The sequence below is a fragment of the Dreissena polymorpha genome, chromosome 3, assembly GCF_020536995.1.
Source record: "Dreissena polymorpha isolate Duluth1 chromosome 3, UMN_Dpol_1.0, whole genome shotgun sequence".
Taxonomy (NCBI): domain Eukaryota; kingdom Metazoa; phylum Mollusca; class Bivalvia; order Myida; family Dreissenidae; genus Dreissena; species Dreissena polymorpha.
Window position 1 is genome coordinate 86,449,239 of NC_068357.1, and position 15,980 is coordinate 86,465,218.

At 36.0% G+C, this 15,980-nt stretch overlaps 1 protein-coding gene across 2 annotated transcripts in view; it reads left to right on the forward strand.

Moving 5' to 3' along the window:
* Positions 1-15,980, forward strand: part of LOC127875116 (TPR repeat-containing protein DDB_G0287407-like) — a 42,513-nt gene that overhangs the window by 18,681 nt on the left and 7,852 nt on the right. For both annotated transcript variants that reach the window (XR_008047291.1, XM_052419938.1), the window contains exons 7-24: positions 35-175; positions 763-1,013; positions 1,411-1,569; positions 2,179-2,283; positions 3,973-4,040; positions 5,222-5,306; positions 6,760-6,899; positions 7,493-7,555; positions 7,918-7,978; positions 8,163-8,299; positions 8,890-9,052; positions 10,335-10,430; positions 11,214-11,365; positions 12,109-12,211; positions 12,496-12,651; positions 13,481-13,599; positions 14,114-14,258; positions 14,683-14,800. Coding sequence is in view for 1 of the 2 variants with exons in the window: in XM_052419938.1 (XP_052275898.1) it covers positions 35-175; positions 763-1,013; positions 1,411-1,569; positions 2,179-2,283; positions 3,973-4,040; positions 5,222-5,306; positions 6,760-6,899; positions 7,493-7,555; positions 7,918-7,978; positions 8,163-8,299; positions 8,890-9,052; positions 10,335-10,430; positions 11,214-11,365; positions 12,109-12,211; positions 12,496-12,651; positions 13,481-13,599; positions 14,114-14,258; positions 14,683-14,800 (2,262 nt within the window). In the remaining variant the exon portion in view is untranslated. The remainder of the gene's footprint in view (positions 1-34; positions 176-762; positions 1,014-1,410; positions 1,570-2,178; positions 2,284-3,972; positions 4,041-5,221; positions 5,307-6,759; positions 6,900-7,492; positions 7,556-7,917; positions 7,979-8,162; positions 8,300-8,889; positions 9,053-10,334; positions 10,431-11,213; positions 11,366-12,108; positions 12,212-12,495; positions 12,652-13,480; positions 13,600-14,113; positions 14,259-14,682; positions 14,801-15,980) is intronic.

The following is a 15,980-nucleotide window of genomic DNA, read 5'->3' on the forward strand; positions in this document are numbered from 1 at the left end:
TGTTTTGGACAACCCTTTTTATTGTTATTTCCAGAAGCAAGAAAACATGTTGTAGTCACCGGGGATACTGGTGTTGGCAAGTCAGCATTGCTGTGCAACTGGATATCCAAGCTCAAACAGGACAGAAATCTAGCTGTTGTCTACCATTTCACAGGATTTGCTGACAACAGCACTGGTATGTGTGTATGTGGAATGACACATTCCATGTTGAGTTATGGTCATTTGTTATTTGAAAATGGTTTTCTTCTATTCTTCAAGTAATGTGTCACACCATTTTTACCCAATCCTAACATAATATTTTTAAGATTGCTTTAAGACTACTAGTATAATGTTTACAAACAGCTCTTGCCGTTGATGATGGCAGTCAAATTTTCAGTTAAGGTTATATATCTGCAATAAAGGTTTTATGCAAACTCCCATGCACACTTAATGCCCTTTTCTTATTTATGTTTATGTGGTTTGATATTGGCAGATTAAAGATATATTACAACAGACCGTTATAGTTTTGTTGTAAGACTTGGGGGAACTCATGTAGGTTTCTTTTAAATGTCAATGCTTTTCTTCTGGCTTACTATTGTTATTAAATAGTTTCCATAATTTCCATTTCATTGTATATCACAAAATGATCAGACTTTTACATCATACTCTTTTGATAGTTTCAAATTCTATCACATTGTGCCAAAGTACAAAGATTTGCAACTATTAATAATATATTTGTTAACCCATGATGTACATTCTTGAAAGTCTTTTTTCCATTTTCAGATATTGACAGCCTGCTGTCAAGAATAGCCGGAGAATTTGAGCATATTCTCAATACTTTGCTGGGAGTGGACCAAACATCAGGGGAACCATCCGAAACCATAGCAACCAAACAGGAAGTGGAGAAGGATACCACTCGGTCTCTGGTTCAGAGACTGCTGGCAGCAATGAGTCAACTAGTGGGCCTGGGGAAACTGCCTGTTCTGATAGTGGATGGGGTTGACAAAGTTACAAACACCAGCCAGATTTCTAAGGTATGGGGAGAATGTATTATAAACGGTCGATTCAGATTTATACTGAATATAAACTTTGTCTGAATCTTTTTTTGCTTATATTTAAATCATATATACATTTATCTTTCACACAAACAGTGATTTATGTCAATAAGGTGCTTTTAAGGGATAAGAATTATTAAGAGAGTGGCAGAATTGTAATGACAAATTTCCATAGCCATTTTTGATGATGGTTTAAACACTTCAAATGCTATACATGTGTATTGTTTGAATGCTGCAACTTAATATGTCATTTACTATGAGAACCTATTTTTCTACAGTTTTGAAAAGAATATAATTGTTTGGTGTTATTTTTTGTTGTTGTTTTGTAGGTTACATATGTTTACTTGTTAAATCCATCTTTTGTTTTAATTTGCAGGTCCTGTACTGGTTGCCAGTCAACTTTCCCACTGGCTGCCTTGTTGTGGTTTCCACATTGTCATCTGATGTGACAAACTTGCAGGAGCTGGAAACCAGAAACTATCTACGACTTACTGTTGAACCCCTTAGTGTTGACAGCAAACGTGATATGAGCATTGTGAGCAATTGTAGTAAATTTTTCTGAAATGTATATCAGTTGTTTTCTATATCACCCAATTTGGTAGCAAGATGTGTGCTAAACCCAAATATTTATCTCTCCTTGGAAACGGGGCCATTTTCATGTGCTTGTGATCATATTATTTAATTTTTAATATGACTTTAGAATCTTAGTGCAATATTTGGCAGTATCCTCTAGGTGTAGTGCTGTTTTCTTAATGCTTCTTAAAGACTTTACAATGCCCATTCAGAATGAAGAATAAGAAATAATCTACTGAAAATAAAAATTATGTGCAGTTTCTCTGTTATAGATATGAGACTCACTCCGGGACAACAGGGTTTAACGCATGTGCTTAAAGTATCGTCCAAGATTAGCCTGTGGAAATCAGGGACGACCCTTTCCCCTAAACAAGATTTTCGCTAGGATGAGACTTCCTTTAAACAAAAAGTACCAGAAAAGCTGAAAGTGACCTCCTTGACGAGAGACTGCACAGGCTTATCTGGGACAACACTTTGCGCACATGCAAGCAGCCCCAATCCCTTTGAGCACAACTCATATAATTATATATTTTCACTGCATGTTTCCATGGTTACCCATATTGACTTGTAGAGTGTGCTAGGTGCCAGTGGGAAGGAGCTGTCCCCACCCCAGCTAGATCGCATTGTGAACGCTGAGATGACCAGAATTCCTCTATTCTTGAAAATTGTCATGACGGTCAGTGAGCATGTTTTGTTTTAAGCAATTGAAAGAAAACACTAGTCTAAAAAAATATATTTTATTTATTTAGATAAATAGTCACTAGTTTTAAAAGAAAATCCTATGTTCCAGTGTGTTGAATGCATTTGTATTCCCCTCCCAAAGTGGACAGCATTTACCAGAGCACTTGTCCATCTGTCTGTTTGTACATAATTCCATTCATCTGTTTGCATGTCCATACCCTTGCCCAGAATGTAACGTCCTGAACATACCCGGAGCCTCTAGCAGGGGTGGTGTTCCAGAAGCATCTTAAGTTAAATTTTATTTTTATCCTTAAATTGGGATTTTTTCTTAAGTTTTTTATTTCATACTGCAATAGTTAGGCATCGAAAATTACATCAAAATAACATCATAATGTCAATGTCATTTGAGGAATACCAAAAAAACATGCATGTCTTTATTGAGTAAAGAAATACAAAACATTGTAATTTTTAACTTGAGTGAAAATATTTAAGAAATGACTTAAGATGTTTCTGGAATACCACCCCAGGTCACACTTTAGAGTCAAAGGTCAAATACAGCTTGTTCAGATTTACAAAATAAGCACCTTGTAGAAACAAAGTGTCAAGAGTCCTGAGCTTAAAGGTCACAGTCATTGGTCAAATATGGCCATATTATCATTTTTATTGGCTTTGTTACATGTAAATAAGGAAATATCCGGAGTATTTTGAAATTAAATCATGTTGACAATCCTTTTTTGTTTGTTTCACACCTAGTTCAAAATTGTTAATACTGGTAATTTGAAAATTTAAACAAGGGCTGTTTGTAAAACATGCATGCCCCCCATATGGGCTGTCAGTTGTAGTGGCAGCCATTGTGTGAATTTTGTCACTGTCACCTTATCCTTTGACCTAGTGACCTGAAAATCAATAGGGGTCATCTGCCAGTCATGATCAATGGCCTATGAAGTTTCATGATCCTAGGTGTAAGCATTCTTGAGTTATCATCGGGAAACCATTTTACTGTTTCGAGTCACTGTGACCTTGACCTTTGACATAGTGACCGGAAAATCAATAAGGGTCATCTGCCAGTCATAACCAATGTACCTATGAAGTTTCATGATGCTAGGCGTAAGCATTCTTGAGTTATCATCTGTAAACCATTTTACTGTTTTGAGTCACTGTGACCTTTGACCTAGTGACCTGAAAATCAATAGGGGTCATCTGCTAGTCATGATCAATGTACCTATGAAGTTTCATGATCCTAGGCGTAAGCATTCTTGAGTTATCATCCGGAAACCATTTTACTGTTTTGAGTCACTGTGACCTTGACCTTTGACCTAGTGACCTGAAAATCATTAGGGGTCATCTGCCAGTCATGATCAATGTAACTATGAAGTTTCATGATCCTAGGCCTAAGCGTTCTTGAGTTATCATCCGGAAACCATCTGGTGGACGGACCGACCGACAGACCGACCGACGGACCGACCGTCATGTGCAAAACAATATACTCCCTCTTCTTCGAAGGGGGGCATAATAATGAAATTCAGGTAGCGTTTATACAGTCCCTGTTCAAGGAGGGTTATTCAATCTTTCAGTTACATGATATTTACTCAACAATGCCTTGATATACATGTATCTCAACAGGGCAGGACAAGCCTGCTGTCTATAATACCTTTGTTTCTATCTGAGCTCTCCTTTATTCTAGGAGCTGATTGCCTATGGATACTTCCGGCTGCTGGACAAGAAGATTGACTCTCTTATTCATTCTGAAAGGTAGCCTATTTTGAAGCATGTTAGACGCCAATTTTATTAGCTCGGCTGTTTTCGGACAAAACCCGAGGTATTGTCATAGCCATCTCGTCGTCCGCTGTCCGGCGTTTGCAATCCGCCATCAGCGTCGTGCTATCACCTTAACATTGGCTCTAAAATCAAAGTGCTTCCACCTACAACTTTGAAACTTCATATGTAGCTGCACCTTGATGAGTTCTACACGCCACACCCATTTTTGGGTCACTAGGTAAAGGTCAAGGTCACTGTTACCTCTAATTTAAAACTTTAACATAGGCTGTAAAATCAAAGTGCTTCCACCTACAACTTTGAAACTTCATATGTAGCTGCACCTTGATTAGTTCTACATGCCTCATGCATTTTTGGGTCACTAGGTCAAAGGTCAAGGTCACTGTGACCTCTAATATAAAGCTTCTGACAAGCTTTCATTTATTCAAAACTGCACCCACAGCCGAGCGTTAGCACCCGCTGTGCAGTGCTCCTGTTGTACATTCTCTTTAAAAATTATGTAATAAAATTGTTCCATTTATTTAATATGCTTCTTTTCCTTTATGTACACATTTTAACCTCCTTAACATTGTCAGATTCCGTAAAATAGTGGCTTGTTCTTTTAATGTTTATTGTTTATATTTAATGGGGATATAATTGCTTTTTATTCTAGTAAAAAATACAAATAGGCTTCTTATTTTACCACAATTAAAACACAATAAATTGAATAAAACAAGGGAGACTGTCTTGAAATTCACTAAAAGGGGCAATTCAGCTTATTTCTGCCAAAATTATTCTAGGTATTAAAACAGTACATATTCCTTCTATTTAGGCTGATATTTATATACTTTTAATGTAATATTGATGAATTTATTATATGAAAAAATGTATATTAAATGCTCAAAATTATCTCTGCATATTTTATCATTGAGAATTTCATTACACTTCAGTATCGTTCTTGATAGCGCTCAAGTGTATAGTGGTACTTGCGTACATTTAATTAATAGTTTACTACTACTACTGATTTTACTGTGCCCACTTAAATTGTCCTGAGGAAAACTTTTTGTAGCTTAAAAAAGATTTATATTTTATTTGCTTTGTTATTATATTTTCATCTAGTCTTATAAAACTGAAAGTTTATTTTTCAGGAAGGCCAAGTAATTATTCTGTATTTTCAGCATTGAAAAGTTGTTCCAGCACGTGATAGTGAGACTGGAGGAAGATTATAATGTGCAAGAATACACAGGAAATCTAGTGGAAAAGGTTAACATTGAATTGTAGTTAATTAAGTTGAAAGATATTTTAATCTGAAGGCACATAAAGGTCACAATATTCTAAAATATTTCTTTAACAACTTCAATGTAAAAGCAATAACTTCAACAAAAATATGAAGTCAAACATTTGGTCAGAGAGACCCTCATAACCATACCTTTTCTTTAAGAGCACTCCAAGCAGCAATTATTTGAACAATAAACAAGAAAGGTCATGCAGTATGTAATAAAAAAAAATACGCAAATCAAAATTCACTGTTTTACATCCATATTTTTACTGGCTGCTATCCAGTTGATGAGGATTTTCAGCAAACTTTCAAAGTCTCATGTAGTCACCAACCCTCAAGCAAAACAGTGAATTTCTAGAAGGCAACTATGTTTTTTTTCCAATACACAAAGAAATGTTCAAAAATAAAGTCATGGCAAGTGCCCCTACAGAGAGTCGTGTCTTCAAATAAATGATGTTCATTTTGTTAAAGAGTATAGCATGGCACACCAAAATTATTTAATATATTGTAACCTAAAGACCTGAAGAACCAGTATTTGGTGTATAAGGAAACTTCTTGAGATTGCCTCAATGGGATTTCTTTGTTGCAGGGTTGACACCTTTATATATGTTGAGTTCTTTATAGGATTTTTTTAAATTAAGATTTTATTATTTGTATAATGTGTAGGTATTGATTCATTTTACACAATTTTGCTGTTTAATTATTTGAACCAAATTTTATTTTTATGAAAGCAGTAAATTATGTACAGTTTATTCTGATGAAAAACTCAATTGATCCAACTTAAGAAAAAAATCATTTTCTATAACAAGTTGTTTTCTGCAAGAATTTAGATTCAACAGCCAGACATCAGTTTTATGCGCTAGTTGTTCTGGTACCACTGTATACTGTATTGCCTTGGTTATAAGGGTGATAAGCAATAAGATGGGAATTCCGGAATATTTGGTCTTAGTTTGCATTGAATTTTCGCTTAGATGGAGTTAAACTTATGCACATAAAAAAACATGTATTATTTGTAAACAAAACTTAACTTAAATTCACTGAAACACCTTCAACATATGTAATCCCAAATATTTTAAGACGCCACCTGATTAAGAGATGTTGCACCACTTCTTATGTTAAAATTGTAGTTTTCTCAACTGATTAAGAGGTGTAACATCACTTCTAATATTAAAATTGAAGTTCTCTCCCCCTGATTTCCAGGTGTTGTGCACCATACATCAGACTTCTCTCCCCCTGATTTCCAGGTATTGTGCACTTTACGGCTGAGTTATCTCCCCTTATTTACAGGTGTTGTGCACCATACAGCTGAGTTCCCTCCCCTGATTTACAGGTATTGTGCACCATACAGCTGATTTCTCTCCCCTGATTTACAAGTATTGTGCACCTTACAACTGAGTTCTTTCCCCTGATACACAAGTTCTCTCCCCTGATTACCAGGTGATGTGCACCATACAGCTGTCTGGTCATGGTTGCTCAGAGACCATGCTGAAGGAGCTCTACTCTATTCCAGACCAAGTGTGGTCGCCACTCTACTTTGCACTGGAGCCTCTCATAGTGCGTCAGTCCAGCATGATCAAGTACCAGTCTTTCTATTGATATTTTTGCAGAGTATTGTTATTACATGGGTTCTGGTACAAAATTTTAAGGGTCATATCTATGGCAAATACAATATTATATTTTGAAAATGAAATTATCATGTATTTATTAATTTTTTTATTTATTAAAAAAATGCTTGGATAAACATGTATTTTTAACCAGTGTTTCTACTAAGTGGAAAATCATGTTTATTAGTTAGAGACATTGCAAGCTGAACCCATTAAACATGGTTTATAAATTTTAACTTTATATTTAGAGACTATGCCTATAGACATATCTTAAGATGTATGTTTGCACTTGAACTTTTTGTGTTGGTAGCTAATATACATACCTTGATTGGTATTGAATATTGGCCAGTTAGGTCAAGATCACTTAATAATTGCATTAATAACAGTTTGAATATAGTTGCCCAAGATATGGTTGACTGCCCATCTTTATATGAAATATTGTTACAAGCAGCACAATTATTGAATAAACAAAACATGATTTTGTCTTTTCCAGTACTCAGGTGTGCTCTTTGCACCACCATGACCATCTTGTTTTGTTTAAACAACGTTCTGTAACTGAATTATAGATTTGGATTCAAGCAACTTGGAGATGCTGTGGAGAAGAGATACCTTGAAGATATTGACAAAAGGTGAGACTGTTCAGTTATTACGCTCTATGCTGGCATACTCTCATGTTGTGATAGCCCTTAAATTCTGGTAAAATATTTGTTTGTTTGTACTCTTTGAAATGAAAACAAATCTCATTAAAACTGTACAAGTAAATTAAAAATATATCACAACTCTGTAATTATAATTTATTTGTTTAATAGTTTACATACTGGGAAATATAAAGCTTACACGAAAACAGAAAATCCATCCCAGGTATATACATGTACATGTATTTAGTATAATCACATGTGGCACAAGCAATCTTTAGATGGAAACCCTTGTTTAGAAACCAGGTATATTAATCATAATGACTTGATTTGCAAATTAATGACATCTATTTCAGAAATCACTATCTTGAGACGATGGTGACATATTTCAACGCAGAACTAAAAGAACTTGACAAGGTATGGGTGCTTAAAGTAATTTCACGCTTATTAAAGCTGCTTGAAATTTTTTAATTGTCAGAATTTAATGTAAAAACGGATTTAACAACTCTTCCATTAATAAAAAAATATTTTTTTTGGAAGGATAGTTACTGCTATTGTTGAAAATCATTGTGGTCATTTTTTTAATTGCTTCAAATTTCAGAGTGTAATAACACACATTGACCAACTGCCATATTTCCCCATAGCCAATCAGCTGCCAGACCTGTTGGTCACCCTTGGCGACAGGAACAGGCTGGCAGAATGCATCGCTAACTTCTTTGTGTTCTCCTACCTGGAGAAGTAAGTTGTTACTGGAGATGAAATAGTCATTGTTGTCTATTATCTGAGATCTCGTGTTAAAGTTGTCATCCTTCATTTCTAAGCATGTCGCATTCAGCAAAAGTTGCGATATCGGGCATATTCATAAATATTCAGTAAAACCTTTTAAGGGGCTTGTTCTTGCACTGGAATGCCACGCCTACCAATCTTGGAACTTAGATATGATGGAACTATGAACACAAGTGCTTTGGAAACAAGACGGCAAAGGAACTTCCATTAGATCATATGAAGTTGCTGCTTTGTCTATACAACTGTATTTCTTTCCCATTTTCATGTCTGGAATATTTTTTATCCACTCATAATGCAGCATGTTGTGTTCTTTAATACTATCAGTTTATGGAGCAAACTCCTTTAACATTTCTCAAGCAATTTATTGAAAGGTTAATTATGTCATCACCATGAAGTGATATTCAAGACACTTTTCATCACCATTATTAAACAAAGTTATTTGCTCTTTAATACAGATTATAAAGTGGTGTTGGGATTTAAGACATCTGTTTCAAGACTGAAGTGTATGATTTTGTAAAACAAAAAGTGGCCAATGTTTTTAGGACGAACTTATATCATCTTATCTCACTATGGCGGGAAACTGGGCTGAGTGGAGACGTGATTGCTAAGCAACTGTTGTCAACTTTCGATTTACGCCTTGTGCAGATATACACACACCTAGAGGAAAGAGACCAACTGAAAAACAGTTCCCCACCTGGAATGTTGGTACGTGGAATGTTTTTACAATGCAATGTGTGGGAGGCATTCAGCGATACACTTTTCATCCGTCTGTCAGAATGTTTGAACGTTCAAAAGTTTGTTTGTTTTTTATCTCCTCATTAACTACTGGGTGGATCACTCTCAATCTTTCATAGCTCGATTACCTTAATTTTGTAGAGGATTACATAGAACGGAATTAAGGCTGTGATGAGTTTTGGCATAAATTATGGCCTAATGTCTGTTTTTCCACCATAGAATGTTTAGACCCAACATTGTGTGCCTTGAACTTCTCTCGAACTACTGGTTGGATCTCTCTCAAACTTTCACAGTAGAAATATATTTTTGAAAAGGAATTTCGTCTGCCAACAGTTTTTTCAATCATGGCCCTTTGTCTGTGTTTTTTTTTCACTATAGAATATACCGGTATGTAAACCCACTTATTTTGTGTATTAAACTTCTCTTTGATTGCTTAATAGATTTTGTCAAACTTTAAAAGCTGAATTACATAAAAATGTAGACATTGTAAAGAAAGGAATTTTGGATGCAGTCTTAGCAAAACTATGTTCCTTTGTCTTTTTTCCAGTGGTGTATCAGTGTTCAAACTGTAACTGTTGAAGTTGATTGTAAACTGACCAATTTAGTCAGCCAGAAGTTTTGGCAGAACTATGGCTCTTTGTCTTTTTGACTTCTGCAGAAGATATAGTTGATTTGTCTGTTTCCCAACATGTGCCTTGAGGGCATCAGTGTTTGTGGCACATTAAAAGTTTGACTAGAAATTTCTTTTTCTAATTTTGTTTGCTTTGCTGATCACTGTTTACTGATCAAAATGACTTGTACAATCTTACTTTCCTCCTTATATAACTTGGGGTAAAATGGAACTCAGTACCAGTATAACCCTGCAAGCAGGCAAATATCCTAGTTAAATGGTTGTGTAATCATATCTATGAAACTTTGTAAACGTAAACTTTTTGTATTTGACTCCCTTTTTAGAATCATCATATTATTGGAAAAAAACATGTGGAAGGGCAGGTGGTCGGTTTGTGGGATATTTATTGTCTGTAGCGTAGCTTTCTAAAGCATGGTTGCATAAAAAAACTCAAAGCAAGACCTACTGACCTATCGCTGTATAATTCCAGAACAAGAAGCGTAATGCACATGTGTATGATTGATAACAAAAACTATATTGACAGGTGATATATTTTTTTACAAATGTACTATTGAAATATGACTGTTAACACTATCGAAATATGACTGGTTGCATTTAAATTGACTTGTTACACTATTTCAGCTTGTGACATTTTTGAGTTCTGTCAACACGTTCCTGGATACTGCTGGGTTACCACAGGGGCAGTCAGCCGTGTTAGAGAGGGGTGTACGAATAGTGGTGAGGGAGCTTTATGTCTGGCTATTTATTTGAGCCTCCTTCTGAGAAAACTGGGCTTCAAACATGTGCCCAAAGCATCATTCCAGACAACACTTAAACTGGGCTTTAAACATGTGCCCCAAAGCATCGTTCCAGACAACACTTAAACTGGGCTTCAAACATGTGCCCCAAAGCATCGTTCCAGACAACACTTTATGCCTAAACTAAATTTGTTGCTATAAAGAGTTGTCCTTAAAATGAGAAAAAACAATAAAAGTTGAAAGTGTTGTCCCTGATTAGCCTGTGCAAAAATGCACAGGCTAATATGGGATGACACTTTCAGCATGTGCATTAAGCCAAGTTTTCCCATTTCTTTACTTCCTCAGTTAAACTAGTATTAATTTGTATGCCCCTGAAACTTGATCAAGGGAGGGGGATATTAAGTTTAACCTGTGAGTGGGTGTGCATGTTTGTATGTACGAGTCTTTTTGTATGCGCACATAATATTTGAGCTTTGATTTTGGAAAACAGGCCTGCACATGTGTGTAAATTCTTGTCTCAGATATGCCTCTGCAGTCCACACAGGCTAATCAGAGATAATATTTCTTTGTAGACTGGATTTTCTTTAAGAAAATACTTTCTTTAGACAAAAAAATTTATTAAAGGGGAAGTGTTGTCGCTAATTAGCTTCTGCGGAATGCACACAGTGCACAGGATAATCTGTGATGCCACTTTAAGCACAGTTTTCCCAGAATGTGGCCTTAATAAGGAACCACTATGTTTTTCTGCTCTCTTCCATTGCAGTCTGAAGGCTTGAAGTCTGAAAAGGCTCATGCTGATTGGTTGAAGACTCTGAGCTCACTGCAGTACAGGCTGGCCTGTGCCCTCTGTGAGAACCCTCACACTGCAGAGCGAGGCATCAATCTACATCAAGAACTGCTTGCAGACACAGAAAAGTCAGTGCTTTTTGTTTGTTTAAACCTTTCCCATTAAAGTAACATTACTACTCACAATCATCGAAAATTTCGTACAATATTTCGTAAAATAAAGCTAAACAATTAAAAATCATTGTTCCTTATGGCAATTGCCGAAATTTAAACGCCAGATGTGGTCTGGTAAAATAGATGTTTGTGGATACAAAATGCTCGTTTTTATTATGGTTTTAACATGGTACCATTTTGGTGTTCGTGTGTCGTATGAATAGATATATTCGCAGGAAATTAACATGGAATTTATTGTGGTCTCAAATAAATAAAAACAATCATTTTGTATCTACACAAATCTATGTAATCATACCACATCTAGCGTTGAAATTATGGCTAATGCTATAAGGAATTTTCTTCGCATCAGTATCTAAAGGTAAGTAATGAAAACTTTAAAACTTGAAGAATTAAGAAAAGTCTTTTATTTAAATTGATTTTCGCAGGGTTTAAAAAAGAGTCAAAACATGTAGATGAGTGGGAAAGGGTTATGTTTTTAATGTTGTAGTTTTCTGGCTTATTAATACCAACAAATTAGGATCACTTAACATTATGACAAAGGTGCTAAGGAATCATGACAAGATGCACATGCCACGCCATTGTTCCCACAATCGTGTACCGAGGAGTAATGACACCTAAAGTTAAAATCGTTACGGAATTTATGGTCTGTGCAAATGTCTTTTTTTGCTGTAAGCAACTAACAAGTATGATATGTCTAGGACTATGAAGGAGGAGGTGTCCAATAAATACCTGCTTAAGCGGATGGGAAACTATTGCCATGGTATCGGAGTAGGCTACTCAACACTGGGGGATTATCAAAAGGTAAACAAGAGTTTGGGATATTAAGTATTCACTGAAAATGGCCTGAATAGAATGGCCTGCACAGGCATATCAGGGAAACACTTTCCGTTTTATAGAATTTTTTATTTTAGGAATGTCTCTTCTAAACTAAAATCCTGTTTAGGCAGAAAGTTGTCAGTACAGATAAGCATGTGAGGACTTATCTAACACTACACTTTATGCACTTGCATAAAGCCTAGTTTTTACAGAACGCGGCTCTGTTTATCTTTGTTACTCAATCATATTTACCTTTTCCTGTTCTGAAGATGATCGAATACACGGAGAGGTCCATAGAGTACCACATGCAGACTGGGAAACCTAACATGTCAAGCATAGCTGGCTCCTGGTCCAATATTGGCATAAGTTACATGAACTTGGAGAAATACAACACTGCCCTTGAATACCTGCAGAAATCAATACAGGTGAGATATTATCTGTGATTATTTGAGCATTGTTCTTTGATAAATGGACTTAATGCATATGTGTAAAGTGTTGTCATAGATTAACTGGTGCTGTCTGTACAAGCTTATCAAGGATGACACTTTCTGCTTATAGGGAGTATTTTGTTGAAAGAAGTCTCATTAAAAGGAAAATTCAGTTAAGGTGGAAAATGTTGTCTTTGATTGGACTGTGCAGACTGCACAGTCTAATTTGGGACAAAACTGTATGCACATGTCTTAAGCCCCGTTTTCCCAGAATGAGGGTAATTTTTAAGGTCAGTACCCAGATGCACCAACAGATTCTTAGGTTCAAAATAATAGAAGAAAGATTCTTCTACTTAAAAAATTAATTTTTTCAAATTGCTGTAATGTTTTGTCTTCTCAGTAATAACACCATCTCTGTAACCAAGTGGTAAGGAGCCAGAGGTCAAAGGTTTTAGTGTTGCCAAAGGCCTGTTCGAACATGGCTGGATGCCTGCCTATGCAGTGGCTAGTTAAAAAAGAGGGGTACCAAGCATCTGACTGCTTACTTCCCAGCACAAATGATAGAGATGAGGATTAAATATATTTACCAGATAGCATGTTTTAGTAGTCAAAAACTGGTAGATACATGATTATGAGGGATATTGCCGTCTGTTTATTTTTATTTTTTATTTTTTTCAGCCATTGAGTTATGAAATTGAAATACAGTAATTCTAGATGGTCTTGGGTATTTTCTTCCAAAAGCATTCTAGTATATGAGTCTTAGTATATAAATATTATAAAGATTGTAGTTGAAGCCCTGAGTTATCTGTATGAGACTACCTGACAGGCCTTGGAAGACTACTACTTCCATGAGGTGCCCCCCATTATTGGAGAAATCCTCACTAACAAGGCCCTATGTCTACGCAAAATGAACAGGCTGGATGAAGCTGAGGCCGAATACCAGAGGTGTGTTTTATTAGCCTGATTTTATAGAATCGCGAAATCAGGGGGGGGGGGAATGCTTATTCGAACTCCGCATTGACCTACTTTTTCTCCAACTTGGATATGTATCTTCAAATGCAATACATAAAATTCTGGCTGTAGTGCGGTATTGGCGGTTGTACTGGTATTCTGTGTGGCTGTAGTGCGGTTTTGGCGGTTGTACTGGTATTCTGTGTTCCCATAATGATTTTGCTGATTTTTACTATTCAGATGTGTATGGTTGATTTTAAATGATGATCGTGATCGTCGTGATGTGGTGGTGTAGGTCATGATACTTGGTTTAAAAATGTTTATAATCATGATGTCAACAGTGATAATGATGATAACTGGTCTTTTACTTCAAAGTTATTTTTGCTGATAATGATTCATGCTAATACATGTGCCTATTTTTCATCTGCAGAACCCTGTTCTTTTACTTCAATGTTATTTCCCCTGATAATCATTCAGACTTATGCACATGTCTGTTTTTTATCTGCAGATCCCTCAAAGTGAAGATCCAAGCAGTTGGTAGAGACCACAAAATTGTTGCCCTTACCTTTATGAACCTTGGTACATTGGAGACGATAAGAAACAACTATGGGAAGGCTGTGGAGTACACAAAACAGGCCCTTCAAGTATACGAGGTAAGTAGCATAAAGGCTAAATTCCTTAGGAAATGCTGCTTAGCATTCAGGGGATGATTTCATAATGCTCCAGAGGAAATCTTATACCCAAGTCATATGGATCTCAATCATATTTGTGTAACCCAAGTAGTATTTGTGAAGTAATTGATGAAACCCCAAGTATAAATTGTGGAACCCAATTAATACTTGTGCAACCTATTGGTAAGTACGTTGTGGTAATTTGTGTAGCCCAAGTTATATTTGTGAAACCCAAGTAAAACTTGTGGAATCTAAATAATAATGTGTGAAGCCCAAGAAATATTTGTAGAACCCAAGTAATGTTTTGGGGAATTATTAACATTCAAATATTCCTTTTGATAACATTGATTAATATATGAGTAATGGTGTTTTATTGAATGCTACATTGTTGAGTTCTTTTGTACAGAATCTAGGACAGTCATGGGACAATGAGGCTTACATCCAGGTCTGGGAGAACCTCCTTCAGTATCAAACGATAGGGGAGCAGCAGTTTGAAGAGGCAGACAAGAACTTCATGAAAATATGTGAGTGTCAATAGGCAGAGAATTATACATACACATGTGTATTTGCATTGAATTCTAATTCTCTACTTCAAGCTTGGCGTTTGCATAATGACTACTACCAAAAACCCACCAGGGTAGTAATATGAACCCCATATACATTTTGGAACAATGAAGAGTTGCCACAGAATATTTGGGTGTCTATGAACCATTTCAACAGTGACTCTAGTAACACTGTACTGTGCCTTTTAAAAGTGTTTTAGCCAGGATACTGTAGGGATGCTGAACCAATGCATTTATTTTAAAATTTTCAAAATACAGTCCAACCTGCCCGAGCGACCGCCTGTTAATAGCGACCAACAGTCCATAACGACCTCACTGATTTCCTCCCGAACGATTTCACTATATATTGAACCTGCAAATAAAGCGCACCTGCGAACAAAGACCAAAGACCGCCCTTTTACATTCCCAAAAGTCTATTTTGATAGCTTACAACGACCACTGCAATCATAAAAATCAACGATTTCGCAACTTTCAAAAAACAAAATGCCCACCATGACGCTGTGTAGTCACGTGATACACATCTTACCAGTGGAATCGTCGGTCGCTATGGGGATATTGGCAAGTGACAGTTTATTGCACTCGATAGCAGTTGTTTATTTAACACGCATTGCTAATTGGTAGTCCCCTGCTTCTTTTATGCAATTGACGGTTTGTCAAAAGTGTAAAAATTTGCCTTTGTATTTAAGTGACTCGCGATTAATGTACTAATTGCCGAAAATATCAAAGACAAGTTTGGGGCTTTCATCAACTCATTAAGGAAATTAACGGTTTCATATCAATTACCATGCCTAAATACAAACATTTTGATAGTCATTCCCTTCTTAAATTTCTCCGTGATAAGACGTGCATAGATTATAGAAAAGTAAATTGTCAGTTCAGGTTTACCATCATTGCTTCCAAGCGTAAGTTCTTGACGTTGGAAGAACGTGTTAAGGTCATTCGTTTGTTAGGTAAAGGACACAGTTGTAGAAGAGTGGCTAGTGATCTTGGTGTAGAAAAAACTCAAATCCAGAACATTCTGAATTACATGTACATATACATGTATGTCAACAGATATTTATACATGAATATGATTAATGAAATAAATAATAAGGGAATGGAAATAATAAATATAAAATCAAAACTGTGTTTTCAATTCTTT